The following is a 21,872-nucleotide window of genomic DNA, read 5'->3' on the forward strand; positions in this document are numbered from 1 at the left end:
CGTTGGCCTGGTAAGCACAGGATTGTCGGGTTCAATCCCCGCTCTGGCCAGCAAACCCCCTCCTGACTTTGCTATAGATCACTTTAATAATAGGTTCCAGTTACACACGCACTGAGCATGTGCAAGGTGTGACATAAATATTCCAATTGAAAGAGCAAAAACCATGTAGGAGACTAGGAGTAAATATTTAATTGAAGTTATGTTTTTACAATGCTGAGGTACAATAGCTATACAGTACTGCTAAACTCAACTTGCACTGAATCTAAATGCGTATAGGAGATTCCTTTATTTACAGCTAGTCTCTGCACCAATACATTTACACTTTCAGTAATTTATTGTTTTTATGGACAGCGACAGTGGGACTGTAAAAGGGGGCAGACCGATACAGGAGACAGATACAGGAGACAGATACAGGAGACAGATACAGGAGACAGATACAGGAGACAGATACAGGAGACAACTACCACTAGTCCAAAACTCCAGCACTCTGCACCATTCATCTCCTCTCCCTATAGGTTCTCTTTGTCACCCCACATGCCCCCTGAGATGTAACAGTGATTACAATGCCTACCTAATACAGCATTACTTAACCTATTCTTTAAGTCTAAGAGCACTCAGGTGAAGTCAAGTAGCCATGTTTTTCCTTTTTAAGTCGTTTAAAGCTGCAATATGTCACTTTTTGTGCGACCCGACCAAATTCGCATAGAATCTGAGTTGTGTGAGTTATAGATCTGTTATTCTCATTGAAAGCAGGTCTAAGAAGCGGTAGATCTGTTCTACTTCTATGCTTCTATGTTCTTAATTTGAGTTTTTTTTAATTTTGGTTTTGTACACCAGCTTCAAACAGCTGAAAATACAATATTTGTGGTTATTGAAAATATATTTCACTGCGGTTTAGATGGTACAATGATTCTCTATACTATACATTGTTTGTTTTGTCACATAAACTGAAATTAGGCAAACTAATACAATTTTTGCAACCAGGAAATGGTGTAGCTATTTATGCACCTTTAAGTCCTTGTCTAACCAGAGTTCTGCGTTACGAGGAGTTCAGGGAACTCACTGACCAGTAAAGATGGGCAGTGCTAGGTAATCTATGTTATGTGCAGTAACCATTGTTATGTGATGTTTAATGGTTTAAAATAGTGGCACATAAGTCTATTCCTCGAGGGCTGCAGTGTCCCTTGTTTTCATGCTTTTGAATAAATCAAGTTACAGAAAGGCTTGAGAATCGATTTACCTGGTTTGGTTTGAAATAATTTAATTATTTGCGGACAGTGAAATAACAATGCCCTCAAATACCAGAGTGGTCCATCCTTCCTACCTTGAAGGAACCACTGATCCTCAGCTAAACTACATTGATTTTATTAATTCAATTCAGTTCAATTACATTAAATCACGTCTTCAGTGATTACCTTGAAGGAAGGAAGGTAGGACAGCTTTTCTTTTTGTATTTGAACTGAGCCCATGTTTCAGACAACACTGACTCTGCTGTTTCTCTCTCTCTCTCTACAGTGTGGAGGAGAGAGAGCATTAAGACCGCTTAGGGAGAAGTCAGGCATGTTTTAAACTAATATGGCTCACCTCATAGTAAACCCAGTAATCTTTGATCCTTGTTGGATGAGTGCCAGGAGCACAGCATACACAGACACAGATACAGACAGCACACCACAGACACACACACTGACACAGACAACACACCACAGACACACACACTGACACAGACAACAGACCACAGACACACACACTGACAACACACCACAGACACACACACTGACACAGACAACACACCACAGACACACACACTGACACAGACAACACACCACAGACACGCACACGCTGACAACACACCACAGACACACACACTGACACAGACAACACACTACAGACACACACACTGACACAGACAACACACCACAGACACGCACACACACTGACACAGACAGCACACAACAGACACACACACTGACACAGACAACACACCACAGACACACACTGACACAGACAACACACCACAGACACACACTGACACAGACAACAGACCACAGACACACACACACTGACAACACACCACAGACACGCACACACACTGACACAGACAACACACCACAGACACACACACTGACACAGACAACACACCACAGACACACACACACTGACACAGACAACACACCACAGACACACACACACACTGACACAAACAACACACCACAGACACACACACACACTGACACAAACAACACACCACAGACACACACACACACTGACACAAACAACACACCACAGACACACACACACTGACACAAACAACACACCACAGACACACACACTGGTACAGAGTGAAACAAGCACGACACAGATTCCTTTCCTACTAGTATTTCTAGTGATGTCCATGATGTCATAAACACTGAGGAGGAATAAAGACCATGTCTACGTCCCAAATGACACCCTATCCCCTATATAGTCCACTACTCTGGTCAAAAGTAGTGCACTATACAGGGAATAGTGTGTCATTTAAGACAGTGTTTCCCATCTCCAGTCCTCCAGTACCCCCAACAGTACACAGTTTTGTTGTAACCCTGGACAAGCAAACCTCATTGAGGGCTTGATGATTAGTTGAAAAGTTGAATCAGGTGTGCTTGTCCAGGGTTACAATAAAAAAGGTGTGCTGTTGAGGGTAATCGAGGACCAGGGTTGGGAAACACTGATTTAGGAGACAGCCCATTATTGAAATTGCGAAGGGACCAGAGTTGGGTTTATAAGGATAAATTAACTTTAAAAAATAACTTTCGGATTTAGAGACCATTCTAATATTCTGGATCCAATGTTCAGTCAAGGGCAGTAATCATTATTTAGAACAATTAAATAGTTCATGTTTTTGTATTATATTTCTTAATTAATTAATTAATTAGTTATATTATCTCTAGGTGTCTGAGTAAGTGAGTTCCTACTAGGATGAATTCCATTGCATCCAATGCCCTTGTTCTGTTCGGGGCCAGGTTTATTAGTACTATCATGTCAAGGGCTAAAGAGATTCTCCATCGAGTTTCTTTTTGTCAAGGGCTAGCCTTAATAGGTGTCTGGGAAACATGCCCCTAGTGGGGGCCGACGTTGGGCATGATACAATCAGTGTTTCCGCTAGGATATTTTTGAACAGCGGTGGCAGATATATATATTTTTATTATAATAAAAAAAATGTTTTGCAGTGGCAGCCACAATTTAGCATCGGTGGTGCGCCGCTGCAAAATGCATAAAGGGGAAACTCTGATAAAAAAAATACATAGTTATCTAGAATTAATTTGTTCAAACATAAGCCAGCTTTTGAATTTCCATACAATGGGTTGCCAGGTTGGAAAAACATATTGTAACCTCTCACCTTGTAGAAGAAGTTGGAGCGGCCCACAGCTCCGATCTTGCCGATGTGGTTCATGAAACACAGGTTGCCCTCTGTGGACCCGTAGAGCTCGCACATGCGGATCTCGCCAAAGCGCCGGTGGAACTCCCGCCACACGTCCTGCCGGAGCCCGTTCCCCACGGCCATGTGCACCTTGTGCTCCTTCTCCCCCTCAGCCTGATGGGAAATGGAGTCAATGGCATGTTAGATACAAGCAGAGCCTCTATTTATAACTAACACCGTAAATAATATAGCATGGTTGGCGATAATATACCGTTAATGGTTCAGTTGGTAGAGCATGGCGCTTGCAACGCCAGAGTTGTGGGTTCGACTTCCACGGGGGACCAGTTTGACAAAGTATGAAAAAATGTATGCACTCACTACTGTAAGTCGCTCTGGATAAGACCGTCTGCTAAATTACTTAAATGTGAAATAATACATATATGGATGCCGATCTACTCCTTTTTTGTAGAAATTGCCTGTGAATATAAAGAATAATTGGTAATAACGTTACAAAATGCTTCAGGAATATTCTCAATACTTGAAGTCATCATCAATGTTGGTTTTTATTTAACCGTGGTGTGTATTCCTTATACTGGCTCGGTTTTGTATTTCATGCCTTTTGGCCAAGTCTCCTCTGGGAAAAAGATAGTTCATCTCAATAAGACTTGTTTAAATAGAGGTTAAATATATAAAAGAATACTGTGGTAACAACTATTTAATTTATGAGCAGAAGGAGGTCGGTTTTGGTGGGAAGAGAGCATGACAGGAAATGGATGAAAAAGATAAATGGGTCCTGGGTGAAGTTTCCCCCTAGATACAGATCTAGGATCAACCTCCCCTCCCCCAATCCTAACCTTAACCATTAGTGGGAGAAATACAAAACTGACCCTAGATCAGTGTCCAGAGGCAACTTCAGCCTACACCAAAACCAATGCAATAAAACAACTAAACGCTCCACTAGTAAACTAGGACTTGTCTAAAGGGGAAGTTCAGTATTTTAAAACGTAACGTTAGATGGCTCCTCCCCCTTCACTACTTTCAGGGTGAGGAACCATAAAGAACAAGTAAAATACTGAACTTCCCGTTTAAGTTGTAAAGCACATGAATGGAGCATGTATTGGCTGATGTAAGGGGTTGTATCACCTTGCCTGAATAACCTGGTAGTCCTGTTTATGATGAGATGCAAAAACACCCATTTACCCACCCAGCATTGTTTGCGCTACAGTGTGTGTGCATGTGTGTGTGTGTGTGTGTGTGTGTGTGTGTGTGTGTGTGTGTGTGTGTGCGCGTGTGCGCGTGTGTGTGTACAGTGCATTCGGACAGTATTCAGACCCCTTGACTTTTTCCACATTTTGTTAAGATTACAGCCTTATTTTAAAATGGATTAAATATATATTTTTCTCATCAATCTACACACAATACCCCATAATGACAAAGCGAAAACAGGTTGTTCGATTTTTTTTGCAAAACATTAAGTAATAAAGAAATTCTCTTATTTACATAAGTATACAGACCCTTTGCTATGAGACTCGAAATTGAGCTCAAGTGCATCCTGTTTCCATTGATCATCTTTGAGATGTTTTTACAACTTGATTGGAGTCCACCTGTGGTAAATTCAATTGATTGGACATGATTTGGAAATGTACACACCTGTCTATATAAGGTCCCACAGTTTACATTGCATGTTAGAGCAAAAACCAAGCCATGATGTCGAAGGAATTATCCGTAGAGCTCAGAGACAAGATTGTGTCAAGGCACAGATCTGGGGAAGGGTACCAAAAAATATCTGCAGCATCGAAGGTCCCCAAGAACACAGTGAGCTGGCCACCCGGCCAAACTGAGAAATCAGGGGAGAAGGTCAGGGAGGTGAACAAGAACCCGATGGTCACTCTAACAGAGCTCCAGAATTCCTCTGTGGAGATGGGAGAACCTTCCAGAAGGACAACCATCTCTGCAGCACTCCACCAATCAGGCCTTTATGGTAGAGAAGCCACTCCTCAGTGAAAGGCACATGACAGACACCTAAAGGACTAAAAACCAAAAGGCACCTAAAGGACTCTCAGAACATGAGAAACAAGATTATCTGGTCTGATGAAACCAAGATTGAACTCTTTGGCCTGAATGCCAAGCGTCACGTCTGGAGGAAACCAGGCACCGTTCATCACCTGGCCAATACCATTCCTACAGTGAAGCATGGTGGTGGCAGCATCATGCTGTGGGGATGTTTTTCAGCGGCAGGGACTGGGAGACTAGTCAGGACAACAACCCTAAGCACACAGCCAAGACAACGCAGTAATGGCTTCGGGACAAGTCTCTGAATGTCCTTCAGTGGCCCAGCCAGAGCCTGGACTTGAACCCAATTGAACATCTCTGGAGAGAACTTAAAATAGCTGTGCAGCGACGCTCCCCATCCAATCTGACAGAGCTTGAGAGGATCTGCAGAGAAGAATGGGAGAAAATCCCCAAATACAGGTGTGCCAAGCTTGTAGCGTCACACCCAAGAAGACTCGAGGCTGTAATCGCTGCCAAAGGCGCTTCAACAAAGTACTGAGTAAAAGGTCTGAATACTTATGTAAATGTGATATTTGAGTTTTGTATTTCTTTATACATTTGTACACAAAAAACTCTTATTTTTTTTGCTTTGTCATTAAGGGGTATTGTGTGTAGATTGATGAGGGATTTTTTATAAATTTTTTAAATCCATTTTAGAATAAGACTGTAACGTAACAAAATGTGGAAAAAGTCAAGGGGTCTGAATACTTTCCGAATGCACTGTACACGTGTATTTATCCTACTGTTTCTACCAATAAAACCTCCACTTTGTCCATGACAACCAACAGAGGCTCATCATAACACACCCCTTCTTTCATGTGTCTCTTGGGGTCAATCTTCTCCAGGTGAACTGGTACCCCGTGTATATAGCCAAGTTAGAGTTACTCATTGTGTATTTTTTATTATGATTTATTATTACTTTTATTATTACCTGTTATTACTTTTCTATTACTCCTCCATTTTTCTTTCTCTCTGCATTGTTCGTAAGGGCCCATACGTTTCACTGTAAGTCTACACATATTGTTTACCAAGCAGGAGACGTATAGAAAATGATTTGGTTTTGGAAAGTGTGGCGACAACCTGACCCCAGAGCAGCTCTCTAATGCTAATTAATTCAGAGAAGAAGTAAAACATTGTCCATGGCGCTACCCTAGACGCTGATCGTTTGGAAAGTGTGGCGACAACCTGACCCCGGAGCAGCTCTCTAATAGTAATTAATTCAGAGAAGAAGTAAAACATTGTCCATGGCGCTACAGTGTTTAGGGTGAAGTTGCCCCCTAGACACTGATCCTGGATCAGTTTGGCATTTTCCCTACTAATGATTAAGGTTAGGATTGGGGCACCCCTTCAATCTCACTTCAATGGACACTTCTTCATCGTACAGCATCACTCGGATTAAAAGGGAACAACCGATAAAAGTGATAAAGTAGGAGACAGACAACACACCCCTTTTTCACTAATACAGGGGCTACGTCCCAAACTGCACCCTTTTTCACTAATACAGGGGCTACGTCCCAAACTGCACCCTTTTTCACTAATACAGGGGCTACGTCCCAAACTGCACCCCTTTTTTCACTAATACAGGGGCTACGTCCCAAACTGCACCCCTTTTTTCACTAATACAGGGGCTACGTCCCAAACTGCACCCTTTTTCACTAATACAGGGGCTACGTCCCAAACTGCACCCTTTTTCACTAATACAGGGGCTACGTCCCAAACTGCACCCTTTTTCACTAATACAGGGGCTACGTCCCAAACTGCACCCTTTTTCACTAATACAGGGGCTACGTCCCAAACTGCACCCTTTTTCACTAATACAGGGGCTACGTCCCAAACTGCACCCCTTTTTCACTAATACAGGGGCTACGTCCCAAACTGCACCCTTTTTCACTAATACAGGGGCTACGTCCCAAACGGCTCCCTTTTTCACTAATACAGGGGCTACGTCCCAAACTGCACCCCTTTTCACTAATACAGGGGCTACATCCCAAACTGCACCCTTTTTCACTAATACAGGGGCTACGTCCCAAACGGCACCCTTTTTCACTAATACAGGGGCTACGTCCCAAACTGCACCCTTTTTCACTAATACAGGGGCTACGTCCCAAACTGCACCCTTTTTCACTAATACAGGGGCTACGTCCCAAACTGCACCCTTTTCACTAATACAGGGGCTACGTCCCAAACTGCACCCTTTTTCACTAATACAGGGGCTACGTCCCAAACGGCACCCTTTTTCACTAATACAGGGGCTACGTCCCAAACGGCACCCTGTGCCCTACATAGTGCACTACTGGACAAAAGTTGTGCAATATTTAGGGGATTTGGGACGCATCTTGAGGCACAAGTTTGTTGAGCTCGCTCATAAGACCTTGTACAACTATCTCATCATGGGATTAATTGCTAATCAGGAATGTGTTCAGTTCGCTTGAACGTTTGCTATGTTGCGGAACAGTTTGTACTGAACGACACGTTTTCCCAAAACATTCTTGTACGTTCTTGAACAGACTTTGAGATACGTTTGCGCCGTTCGGTGGGTGTGTCGGGGAGTGGCTTGAAGCAACGAGTGACATATTTAAAGGGCAGTGGTGCATTTTGAACCCACAACCCCAAACCCCACAGTTTTTCAAAAACCACATGTTGAACCCCAACCCCACCCCGTTTTTCAACTGGTCGTTCAGTACAGCACCGTTTCCGCTCAATTTAACGTTCTATTACGTTTTTATGTACTGAACACAGCCTGGGTGATTTTCTGGGGTAAAGTACCACTGGCCATCAGCTGGGCATCGTTAAGTTTCAGATTGACTGTGTGGACACCAGACCTGGGTTCAAATACTATTTGAAATATTTCAAATACTTTGAGAGTTTGCTCTGGCCTGCCTGGAGTCCCAGATGAGCAGGACTTACAGTGTTGAGACTATTCAATTGTCCATTGAGTCAGGCAAGCTCAACCAAGCACAGATAAAGTATTTGAAATGATTTCAGATAGTATTTGAACCCAGGTCTGGTGGACACAGTTCTCCATTCAGCACATGACAGTAAAGTACGCCATCTCATGACTGTACACTTCTGGTCTTTCTGAATACTGTAATTCACCAAGCAACCAAAACTGTGACATTTTTGGAAAGATCACCTTCTTCTTTTCCAGACATGCAAAACTATAGCTACGCAGGGTATTGGTCCAGATATACACTGAGTGTACAAAACATTAAGAACACCTTCCTAATATTGAGTTGCACCCCTCTTTGCCCTCAGAACAGCCTCAATTCGTCGGGCGTGGACTCTACAAGGTGTCGAAAGCATTCCACAGGGATGCTGGCCCATGTTCACTCCAATGCTTCTCAGTTGTGTTAAATTGGCTGGATGCCCTTTGGGTGGTGGACCATTCTTGATACACACGTGAAACTGTTGAGCGTGGAAAAACCCAGCAGCGTTGCAGTTCTTGACACAAACCAATGCGCCTGGTACCTACTACCATACCCCATTCAAAGGCACTTAAATATTTTGTCTTGCCCATTCACACTCTGAATGGCACACATACATAATCCATGTCTCAATTGTCTCAAGGCTTAAAATCCTTCTTTAGGCCTCCCGAGTGGTGCAGCGGTCAGAGGCACTTGAGGTGTCACTACAGACCCAGGTTCGATCCCTGGCTGTGTCGCAGACGGCCGCGACCGGGAGACCTCAAAAAGGCGGCGCACAATTGGCCCAGCATCATGAGGGTTTGGCTGGCCGGGATGTCCTTGTCCAATCGCACTCTAGCGACTCCTGTGGCGGGCCCGGGCGCATGCACGCTGACGTGGTCGCCAGTTGTAGTGTTTTCTCCAACACATTGGTGTGGCTGGCTTCCGGGTTAAGCAAGCAGTGCGGCTTGGACCAATAGCCATGCGTCCTCCGTGTTTCGGCTCTCTTCTGAATAGGTATGGGAGTTGCAGCGATAGTACGAGACTGTAACTACCAATTGGATGTCATAAATGTGATATTTCCGTTTTTTATGTAATACATTTGCAAAAATCTCTAGAAACCTGTTTTACTTTGTCATTATGGGGTATTGTGTGTAGATTGATGAGGGGGAAAAAACAATTTCATTAATTTTTAAATAAGACTGTAACGTAACAAAATGTGGAAAAAGTGAAGGGGTCTGAATACTTTCCAAATGCACTGTATATCTCTCTCTGCGGAGGCTAACACAGAGAACCAGTCACACCAGCACATTCTGAAGCTGGCTGTGTCACAACGCTTTTCTATGAGAGACATCAACCCCACGTTTGAGACATCAACCCCACGTTTGAGACATCAACCCCACGTTTGAGACATCAACCCCACGTTTGAGACATCAACCCCACGTTTGAGACATCAACCCCACGTTTGAGACATCAACCCCACGTTTGAGACATCAACCCCAACGTTTGAGACATCAACCCCACGTTTGAGACATCAACCCCACGTTTGAGACATCAACCCCACGTTTGAGACATCAACCCCACGTTTGAGACATCAACCCCACGTTTGCTCATCCGTTCACGCGTTCTGTTTTCCAATAATTACTGCCAGACTGGAGAAGCACAAGGACAGACTGAATAATATCATCTTCATCCATTCATATCTGTTTGGACCCCTTACAGAATAATGAGGCCCGCTGTTGGCACATGATCACTACACCCTGCCGTTCCATGCTTGAGTGTGCGTGCCTTGTATTCTTTTTTGTTTGTGGTTAATTTTCCTCTGTGCTGTTGTGAGACAGTTGTGCTTTAGGTCACTATGGCCTCACGGCCTGTGTGTACAGCATATACGGCCTGTGTGTATGCACCAAGAGCACATGTAATGAATGTGACTGAGTGTGTGTGTGTGGGTGTTTGTGTGCGCATTATATGGGTCAACTTTTGTCCATCAGTGGAGAGGCCTGTGCCACTGCCAGCCTTCCACCCACGTGCATTAGGATGACAGAGACAGAGAGGCCGAGACAGAAACAGAGAGAGAGAGAGAGAGAGAGAGAGAGAGAAAGAGAGAGAGAGAGTGAGAGAGTGTGTGAGAGAGAGAGAGAGAGAGAGAGGTAAGGAGAAAGAGAGAGAGAAAGAGAGAGAGAGGTAAAGAGAGAGAGAGAGAGAGAGAGAGAGAGAGAGAGAGAGAGAGAGAGAGAGAGAGAGAAAGGGAGAGAGAGAGAGAGAGAGAAAGAGAGAGAGGGATAAAGAGAAAGAGATAGAAAGAGAGAGAGAGAGAAAGAGAGAGAAAGAGAGAGGACAAAGAGTTCTTTGAGCTCTCTGTACTCTTGTTCGGCCTGGTCAGCCACTGGAACTGTTCTGTCCTGATAGGGAGGAGAGGGGAAACAGATACAGATTTGGAACACGGACAACCTAACAAAAGTCCCGTTGTCCTACAGCCACGAAAATGCAACACAATCGGGCACAATGTTTTCCGAACACTACTTTGTTCGGGGAGTAGCTATGACCATAAATAACTATCTCGCCTTGGAAAAGTAGAGTTATTGGAACAAATTGTATTTAAAAAATCACCAAATCCCCGTCAGCTTGTGATGCTATTGCATTGGGAGTTCAGGATGGTTTTTGAAAAGTTGGGGGGGGTTTTGTGGTGATGGGAATTTCTCAGGAACAAATTAGAAAAAAGTAAAAGTTGTACACCTCTCTGAAAGAAAAATTAACTAGCATAAAGACTGTACTGAGCAAAAGGGGCAAACCAAGCTAAAATGAATAATTATTACCTTAGGCTGGTTGCACAGATATCGACAGAGCTCGCCGATATACTGGAAGATGGTCACGTCGTATTTTCTACAGTCATTCCAGAACTGTGAGGCCGAGAACTTCTTCTTCAAGACACAGGTAGCACCTGGGTGAGAGAAAACACAACAACACACACGTTTAATCACAAGAGAAATATAAAAAAATGTCCGAGTTAGAAAGCTGTCATGATCCATATCTGTGCTGAGTGAATATGGAGGGTGAAAGAATGGAGGGTGAAAACTCAGCTGACTATTCCCTAGTAGGAAAATGTTACGGATTTAGATTTACTATACACACATGAAGAAGTAGTTAGGTTGCCTCAAATACAGGTAAATCCTTCAATCTAATGCATCTTATTGCTTGTAAGCTGTAAATAAATGCTTGACAAATACTTTATAAATGCCTTTAAACGCTTTATACAGCGACATTAAGTTAAACTGCCCCTACCACTCCCATTGGGCAAAATAAGGCACCCACACAACCAACGCAGTGGCCTTGTGGTTAGGGTGTCTGCCCTGAGATTGAAAGGTTGTGTGTTCGATCCCCGACTTTAGTAAACCCTCACTATCCACATAGACTATATTAAACCCTCACTATCCACACAGACTATATTAAACCCTCACTATCCACATAGACTATAGTAAACCCTCACTATCCACATAGACTATATTAAACCCTCACTATCCACATAGACTATATTAAACCCTCACTATCCACACAGACCTTATTAAACCCTCACTCTCCACATAGACTATATTAAACCCTCACTCTCCACATAGACTATATTAAACCCTCACTCAGAACAACAAGCGGTGCCTATTCGAAGGTCCTTCAGAGATAGTCAGAGGTAACAAAGTACCAAGTGTTGTGTTCTTGTTGCCACTAAGTAAATATGCTACAAAAGTGGACTGAGTGTTATGGACTGAGGTCCTTGACCTGTCCAAGGTTTTCCAGGCAGCAAATGTGCGTTATGAGAAAGTTGTATTGTCAACTTTGCTGTTACTTGGAATAAATGTGCACCAATCATAAAGAAAAATAGGTCTGAAGCCACAGCTGCCGTGGTATAAAAAAAAAAAAACATTTTGTCTTTTGTGTTTGCATATTCTGCTTTAAGTTACCAAATTGTACTCCAAAATCAGGGAAATCATTCACATCTGACAAATCATTTCTAACCAGCAACACCGTAGCCTCAGCCTTGTACTGTCGGACTTCTTAGAACCGCAAAGGGCCCGGAACCTTCACTGAGTGGACGTTATCATAGTGACCGGCTACTCGGTAGCAACTTGCTAGTTTACACGACGTGCCTGTTTGCTCGTCCTGCTCCGAAAGCACTAATTGAGACGCTAATTGAGGAGAAATTAAGGATCAGCTGGGGTCGGCCAGCGATGGTTGGCCGGTGATTGCAGAGGCATTAGAAACACACAGAGACCGTATGAGTAGCAAATGGCACCCTATTCCCTATGTAGTGCACTACTTTTTAACAGGGGTTCATAGGGCTCTGGTCAAAAGTAGTGCACTATATAAGGAAAAGGGTGCCATTTTGGGACGCACCCAGGGAAGCACTCTTGAAAAACAGGACTAGGTAGAGTGACAACACTGACGCAGGAAAGACAAAATGATGGTTTCTACCTTATGTATGTAATCAGAATTCATAACGAATGTGGGAACAAAAGCCCACTTTGATCCAGACTGAACGGTTTCATGTTGCCCTGGCTGTTACTGTCTATATTTAAATATATTGACTGTGCACGTCTCTAGATAACACATCAGTTGAGTCGTTTAATGTAGTCAATGTACATCATTGTAGCCGTGTGTCCTAAAACTGCCTTAATTCAGACAACTTTTCCTTAAGAAACAAACCTACTGTATCATGTATTTGTTATGGAAGAATTGGACAGGAAAAAATGTAATGCCTAGTCTCAACACACCATTTTACACTGAGTGGACAAAACATTAAGGACACCTTCCTAATATTGACATTAGAACCAATAAAGCAGTCATTTTGACTGCTCATAATGATTTTTTATTTACATTTTAGTCATTGCTGGCCCATGTTGACTCCAATGCATCCCACAGTCGTGTCAAGTTGGCTGATACACACGGGAAACTGTTGAGCGTGAAAAACCCAGCAGCGTTGCAGTTCTTGACACAAACCGGTGTGCCTGGCACCTACTACCATACCCCGTTCAAAGGCACTTGTCTCAAGGCTTAACAATATTTCTTTAACCTGTCTCCTCCCCTTCATCTACACTGACTGAAGTGGATTTAACAAGTGACATCAATAAGATATCATAGCTTTCACCTGGATTCACCTGGTCAGTCTATGTCATGGAAAGAGCAGGTGTTCTTAATGTTTTGTACACTCAGTGTATATCTATTATACAGACCTGGGTTCAAATAGTATGTGTTCTTTCAAATACATAAGCTGAGTTTGATTAAGCTTGACTCGTACAAAGAAACCAATAGAATAGTCCTGAAAGTGCAAACATCACCCACTGAAAGGGGATGAATGAGCCAATTGGAAGCTGGGGATGATGGTATGAGGGCCAGATCGTGAATTTAGCCAGGACTCCAGGGTTAACACCCCTACTCTTACGATAAGAGCCATGGGGTCTTTAGTGACCACAGAGAGTCAGGAAACCCGTTTTAACGTCCCATCCGAAAGACGCACCCTATACAGGGCAATGTCCCCTTCAGTGCCCTGAGGCATTGGGATCTCCTTAGACCAGAGGGAAGAGGGCCCCCGACTGGCCCTCCAACACCACTTCCAGCTACAGCTGGTCCCCCATCCAGGGACCGACCAGGACTGACCCTGCTTAGCTTCAGCGGCAAGCCAGCAGTGGGATGCAGGGTTGTATGCTGCTGGCGGAAGGAAGGAAATATGAAAGGAAGGAAGGAAGGAAATATGAAAGGAAGGAAGGAAGGAAGGAAGGAAGGAAGGAAGGAAGGAAGGAAGGAAGGAAGGAAGGAAGGAAGGAAGGAAGGAAGGAAGGAAGGAAGGAAGGAAATATGAAAGGAAGGAAGGAAGGAAGGAAATATGAAAGGAAGGAAGGAAGGAAATATGAAATTAAGGAAGGAAGGAAGGAAGGAAGGAAGGAAATATGAAAGGAAGGAAGGAAGGAAGGAAGGATGCATCTTTAAAGTATTGGAACAGAGCCAATAGAGTGTTCTAAAGCCGTACTGCTGTCCTTACCCATCTCAATGGTTCCCCCGATGCCGATGAGAGAGGCTGCACTGTGGTAGAGAGGCAGGGGGATGTAGATCACGTCATCTTCCGACCCCCCATAGGCCCAGAACCCTGCTGCAGCCTTCAGGGCCTGGAGATGTGTGATTACAGCAGCCTTAGGCAGACCTGCAACAACACCGACACAACCATCAACCAACATTACGACAACCCACGGGAAAAAATGTTATTCAAACTGAATCAGGCAGTGTAGCGTAGTCCAGTACATTGTACGTTTTCACACAATGGCTTTCACTCTTAGCCTCTCTTAACTGTGTTACTGTAGGGTGAAGTTGCCCCTAGACACTGATCTAGGGTAGGTTTAGTATTTTCCCCTCTAATGGTTAAAGGTGAGGATTGGGGGAGAGGAGGCTGATCCTAGATCTGTACCTAGGGGGAAACTTCACCCCGGTGTGTGGTGGCTGTTCACGGCAAAATGGCTCCTGTGTGCAACACATTTCAATATGAAAGCTCAAAGCGGAGTTCGATCGTCCTCTTGGGAACATGCCATAACATAGACCTACACGTCATGTAAAAATACCTACCCCGACCTATTTGATTTATAAATGTCATGCAGACTGCAATATCCATATCCAACTTTGAAAATGTACCATTGTATCGTTCCACTGTGGTAAAGGATGGTCAGATATCATTGTATCGTTCCACTGTGGTAAAAGATGGACAGATATAATTGTATCATTCCACTGTGGTAAAGGACGGTCAGCCCCCATCTAAACACCATGTTAGTTGAGGACGGTCAGCCCCCATCTAAACACCATGTTAGTTGAGGACGGTCAGCCCCCATCTAAACACCATGTTAGTTGAGGACGGTCAGCCCCCATCTAAACACCATGTTAGTTGAGGACGGTCAGCCCCCATCTAAACACCATGTTAGTTGAGGACGGTCAGCCCCCATCTAAACACCATGTTAGTTGAGGACGGTCAGCCCCCATCTAAACACCATGTTAGTTGAGGACGGTCAGCCCCCATCTAAACACCATGTTAGTTGAGGACGGTCAGCCCCCATCTAAACACCATGTTAGTTGAGGACGGTCAGCCCCCATCTAAACACCATGTTAGTTGAGGACGGTCAGCCCCCATCTAAACACCATGTTAGTTGAGGACGGTCAGCCCCCATCTAAACACCATGTTAGTTGAGTCCATCCAACCTTTTTGTTCAGTGAAGTACATGTTGGAGAAAAAATGTCACAACAGGCCTGATGAAAACAGCAAATTTGTCGGTAAACTTTCCAAATGTCAACATAACAAAACACGCTAGACAAGGTGGGATCTTTTTGTGTCTGTAAAATAAACGTTTTTATGCGCAAATATTGATATAATAACCATCATATCGAAGCAAACTTGGAGTCACGCAATGATACGTTGCGTGGTCCTCCCACTACGACTCGGGAAACCGTGCAGTTTATTGGGCTACAGATGAAATAAGTTATATTCTTCACAGGGTGGTGAAAGTGCAAGGTGATGAGCTTGATGCTCCTTTCCAATAAATATCGAGGGTCTTATTCTGGTGACGTGATCATCGATGCTTGGCTGCCATTTGACAAATACAAATAATCTCGCTCTTTTGTCCATAATGATCTCATCATGAAGGCTCTACCTCCTGTATTTGTGAGCTGTTGGCTAGAGAGCACTTGCCAAGACCAGTGGGCACATTCGCTATATAACGCAATAATTTTTAGTGACCAAGATATCAGTGGAATACATTTTTTATGGAAACCCAGTTAACTTGTATTTTTTATTCGGTACATTGGAATTGAACCACAAAACACATTTTTATGTGCACAACATCATCAAGCACAGCCTTTTATCCGCAACAAGTCAATTTGATAGAAACACATATCTGATGGGGAAATGCGCGTATAATTTTTATGTGGATTTTTCAATATTTGAATCAAAGTCTGTCGCCAATTGGATGGAAACCTGACTGAGAAACTAATTCAGTCACGAGAGTTGAGTCTGACCTCCCTCGAGGACAATCAGCTGTTTAGCAGGGGTGAAAAGTTGGTTTTCCACCAAAAAACTAAAACAACTCAACATGATTTAGGGTGAAGGCATACTAACAATCATGTACTTAACCAGGTGGCGAATCGCATCTCTGCATGTCTGGCAGACATATCAGTATGGATGACGGATCACCACCTCAAGCTGAACCCTGGCAAGACGGAGCTGCTCTTCCTCCCGGGGAAGGACTGCCCGTTCCATGATCTCGCCATCACGGTTGACAACTCCGCTGTGTCCTCCTCCCAGAGTGCGAAGAGCCTAGGCGTGACCCTGGACAACACCCTGTCGTTCTCTGCCAACATCAAGGCGGTGACCCGCTCCTGCAGGTTCATGCTCTACAACATTCGGAGAGTACGACCCTGCCTTACACAGGAAGCGGCACAGGTCCTAATCCAGGCACTTGTCATCTCCCGTCTGGACTACTGCAACTCGCTGTTGGCTGGCCTCCCTGCCTGTGCCATTAAACCCCTACAACTCATCCAGAATGCCGCAGCCCGTCTGGTGTTCAACCTTCCCAAGTTCTCTCACGTCACCCCCCTCCTCCGCACACTCCACTGGCTTCCAGTTGAAGCTCGCATCCGCTACAAGACCATGGTGCTTGCCTATGGAGCAGTGAGGGGAACGGCACCTCTGTACCTTCAGGCTCTGATCAGTCCCTACACCCAAACGAGGGCATTGCGCTCATCCACCTCTGGCCTGCTGGCTCCCCTTCCTCTGCGGAAGCATAGTTCCCGCTCAGCCCAGTCAAAACTGTTCGCTGCTCTGGCACCCCAATGGTGGAACAAGCTCCCTCACGACGCCAGGACAGCGGAGTCACTCACCAACTTCCGGAGACATTTGAAACCCCACCTCTTTAAGGAATACCTGGGATAGGATAAAGGAATCCTTCTACCCCCCCCCCCCCCCCACCCCACCCCACCACCCCCCCAATTGTAAAGTGGTTATCCCACTGGCTATAGGGTGAACGCACCAATTTGTGAGTCGCTCTGGCTAAGAGCGTCTGCTAAATGACGTTAATGTGCCCTTGAGCAAGGCACTTAACCCTAATTGCTCCTGTAAGTCGCTCTGGATAAGAGCGTCTGCTAAATGACTAAAATGTAAATGTCTAAAATGTAATGTACTTACTAATGGGCCTCCTCGGATGAAAACACTCATATTAAGTGCTAACTAATGAGTCATTAATTCAATTAACATGCAACTAATAAATAATTAACATGGAACTAATGAGTAATTAAAGGGGAAGTTCAGCTTGAAATTAAAGGTGATTTTGCCACCATCACTTCCATTGATTGTTAGCTAGTGGTGGCTAAAGATAGCTGAAGTTTGTAGTGGCTGTTTAGAAAACCAAACCATGATTTACAGTTTCTCCTGGCCCATAGCCTACCTTCGGGGTGAGGAACCGTCTAACATCAAGTTGTAAAATCCCGAACTTCCCCTTTAACGTGTAACTAATGAGAAATGAACATGTAATAGACGTACCAGTGGTTCCTGAGGTAAAGATGTAGAGGGTGGCGGCCTTGAGGGAGGTGGCAGCCCTCAGGGCAGGCGGGGCGGGCTTGTCCGAGGCCTGGTGCATCTTATCCAGTAGAGTGTGGACCTCCGTGTGGCTGCTCTCGTTCTTCATGGCCCACACCGAGATGCCGTCCTCCTGGAGTCCGGGCAAGATGTCCTCCAAGGAGTCCAACAGGTCTGAGAGGAATAATTGTAAGTGAATGAGTGATTCAATAAGGCAAATCACTCAATAATTGCCTTGTCCATGCACCAAATAGATCTGGGACTGGGACCAGGTTCAATAAATGGGAAGGGTTTGCTTGTGCACACTGATAACGCTGTACCAGTATATTCAAAGCATATTGTCTCCTCCATTGACATCAATCCATTATCTTGTGTGTGAAATGCATGACAATCTCAAATGAGGATCGTATACTGTCAAAGTACGTTAAATGACATATTGTCACTGATGATGAAGGACATCAACTGTATCAGCATAGGCCTCTGAGTAAACCCAGAGGCATTGGAAACAGTAGTACAGGGAGGGAGAGATATTCCCAGCAGGTTTAGGATGTTGTCATCCTAATATGGTCATTTGGTCTTTAGCCAAGGGGATTTACACTTAACACATTTCTAATGAGTGGCCCATGAGGTATCAAACCCACAACCTGAGCCGTCAACACCATGACCAACCACAATTACCTGAGTCCATCAGAGCAGAGCAGCAACAACTCAGTGGCCTAGCGGGTAGATTGTCTGCCCTGAGATTTGAAGGTTGGGAGATTGATTCCCCGGCCAATTCATAACAAAGACTCTTAAAATTGGACCGGGCACTCAAGCAAGTGTCCAGGGAGTGTACTTGTGCATCAAAGCTGCCTCACGCCCTAGGCTATGAAGTACTGCTGCCTCACACCCTAGGCTATGAAGTACTGCTGCCTCACACCGTAGGCTATGATGTACTGCTGCCTCACACCCTAGGCTATGAAGTACTGCTGCCTCACACCCTAGGCTATGAAGTACTGCTGCCTCACACCCTAGGCTATGAAGTACTGCTGCCTCACACCCTAGGCTATGAAGTACTGCTGCCTCACACCCTAGGCTATGGGCTGTTCTAGTTCAGACAAGGCTCCTTACTACTATCAGCAGGGGCACATCTCCGTAACACTTTATTTAAAGCCTGCCAGTAATAATGCTTTAAGACTAATGTCTGAGCCTTTATAATGCCTTAAAGTAAGGCTCGTTATGCCTCTTGGGGCTCCCGAGTGGTGCAGTGGTCTAAGGCACTGCATCTCAGTGCTAGAGGTGTCACTACAGACCCTGGTTCCATTCCAGGCTGTACCACAATCCAGGCTGTGATTTGGAGTCCCATAGAGCGGCGGACAAATGGCCCAGCGTCGTCCGGGGTAGGCCGTCACCGTAAGTAAGAATTTGTTCTTAACTGACTTGCCTAGTTAAATAAAGATCAAATAAAAAAATATTGAACTCGCTTGACAATCGCTGGACCTTGGATCGAGTCCCGGTCAGGGCTACACCCCCCAATTTTGCTAAAACATACTTCCATGGTTGGTTTCATTGTATTGACCCATTTTTAGCTACAACTTCTGAGTCTGTTGGAGAGGATCAGCTGGCGCAAAGTGAGGTGTAGCGTCACTGATCTAAAAATAGTATTCCCTGCCAAATAATAGGCTTTGTGCAATTAAGATTAATATAGCTCCACCTCCCCTGGCTTAGGCCACCCCAAACCAAACACTCACAACCACACATTGATTGATTGATTGTCAGTTAAATAAAATATTCCTAGGATTTTCTACCTGCAGCATACCTAGTGGATAATGCTGGAAATACCAACAACAAAAAAACACCCCTACACATCACTCTACATGACAGTTTGATTAAACTTATGAGTGTACTGCAATTTCCCAAACGGATCATCAACTACCGCTGAATTTGGGAAGTGAACAGCTTCAAGCAGTTACATTAATACATCTTTAAGACAGAGCATTGTGCCTGATGTCCGATGTTCAAATTTAGCTGATAGTGATCAACTTTACACAACTCATTTAATATTTTCTGATACAAAAAAAAAAACGTCTTAATAGGCTTCATTTTCGACTTAATTCCTTCCAGGATTCTGGTGTGTCTTTCACAGTAAACTGTGTCTTTCACAGTTTTCACAGTTTTAACCAATATCCAAGCTGAGACATGACTTGTCTCCATAGCAACCGTGCTGTATACCAGCCAGAAAAAAAACGACCACACATTCACCTGTGGGAAATTCACTATCAATGTCCCAAATGAGATGCTGAATTGGTATCCAAACAGTTAGCAGATACTGGAAACTACTAAGGAAGATTTGAGGAGACTGAGACAGAGTCGAGTGACAGGCAACAGCAGCACCATAGATACGTTGGAAAAAGTCAATACTCTGCTATATTACTAAACCCTATCTGAATTATGGTCCTGTGTGGATCAGTTGGTAGAGGATGACGCTTGCAACGTCAGGGGTTGTGGGTTCAATTCCCACGTGGGACCAGTACAAAAATGTATGCAACAGATAAGAGCGTCTACTAAAATGTTCGGCGTCTATGATGAAGACATTAATTGCTGATCAAACAAAGTGTATGGGGCCATTTAGAATTATAGCACACATGGTAATACCATTATTATGAACCGGACTGCTTTACACATGGTTCGATGAGACCACAAAGTCCTGGACTAAAAATATTGCTCAATGGAGAATCTCCAATGAAGTGCTTTTTGTTCCATAATTTTTTTTGTGTGTGTCTGGGAAACCGGCCCATAACGTATAGGAATAATTTACAGTGACTGTGCATTTGACCCAGTCAACTTAATAAGCTTCATCCTTGGTGACATGGCCATATGGCATATGGACTTAACAAGCTCACTCATGTCGGGTATGTCTGGTGGTCAATGGTGGCAAAATTCGCATCACCAACTGGACTTCGTAGAATTGGACTTCAGTTCATGACTATCCATCATGATTTTGGGGGGAGTAAACACAAGGATATTTGATAGAGCATCCCTGTTTTACAACACTCGGGAGGCTACCGTATGGAATGACAGATGGGTGGAGCATTCCAGGCGTTCAAAACATATTGGGTCTGGCCTACAACTATTGGGAACAATTGTTGCTTTTCCATTCAATTTCTAACTGACACATTTAATAAATAAATACATCTAAAACAATACGGCGGTCGTGTGGTAGGCTAATAGCATGCATTATCTAATTATTATGTCACACTACCGATTGGCCGAAACAGCGTAAGCGACACTCATCGACTGCATGTAGACTATATAATGTTTACCTGCACCAACAACAAGAGTCTTGGCCCCACAGCAGTTGAAACAATGTAGCAACGATCTTGACTTAATGTTCGTGTTTAGAAAAGCCACTGAACATCCGAGTTTGATCAATCCGAACCAAACACAAATGAAGTCGGGCTCATTGTTCATCAGAAGCGCAACGGAGTCCCCTTTCTTCAACTTGCCCTGTTCGAGGAAGATATTGGCCAATTTGTTGCTCCGCTCGTTAATGTCTTGATAGGTGTACGTTATTCCCTCGTATATAAGGAAAGGTTTTGTGGGAATTCGCTCTGCCTGTTGGACGAATCTGTCAATGATAGTGTCAACTTTTGAAGTAATTTTGAATATCTCCAGACGTGCGCCGTATCGGATGACTTTCACTAAATAAAAAACATCTTTCCAAAAGTAAGGGAAACACAGTTTCTGTACAAAGTGCAGGGAGAAAATGCCAGCCACTAGAGCTGTCACCCATCCCAACGAGAAAAACATCGCGCCAGCTCCAAGACAATTATTTTTAAAATTCTAAAAAAAATACGATGAAGGACGGTCGCGAGCTGTGCATTGTCACAAAATGCTGTAGAGGAGAGCAGCGGACTCACTTCAAGTCGTCGCTGGCTCTCCGACC

At 44.2% G+C, this 21,872-nt stretch overlaps 1 protein-coding gene across 1 annotated transcript in view; it reads right to left on the reverse strand.

Moving 5' to 3' along the window:
- slc27a6 (solute carrier family 27 member 6) overlaps nucleotides 1-21,872 on the reverse strand; it is a 36,576-nt gene extending 14,704 nt beyond the window's left edge. Inside the window, exons 1-5 of the mRNA XM_084158993.1 lie at nucleotides 21,250-21,872; nucleotides 17,912-18,121; nucleotides 14,381-14,539; nucleotides 11,169-11,293; nucleotides 3,377-3,571 (exon numbers count right to left, since the gene is read on the reverse strand). Of these exons, the coding sequence (XP_084015119.1) occupies nucleotides 3,377-3,571; nucleotides 11,169-11,293; nucleotides 14,381-14,539; nucleotides 17,912-18,121; nucleotides 21,250-21,736 (1,176 nt within the window). The 5' untranslated portion in view covers nucleotides 21,737-21,872. The remainder of the gene's footprint in view (nucleotides 1-3,376; nucleotides 3,572-11,168; nucleotides 11,294-14,380; nucleotides 14,540-17,911; nucleotides 18,122-21,249) is intronic.

Source organism: Coregonus lavaretus, assembly GCF_964263955.1.
Source record: "Coregonus lavaretus genome assembly, chromosome: 4".
Lineage (NCBI taxonomy): Eukaryota > Metazoa > Chordata > Actinopteri > Salmoniformes > Salmonidae > Coregonus > Coregonus lavaretus.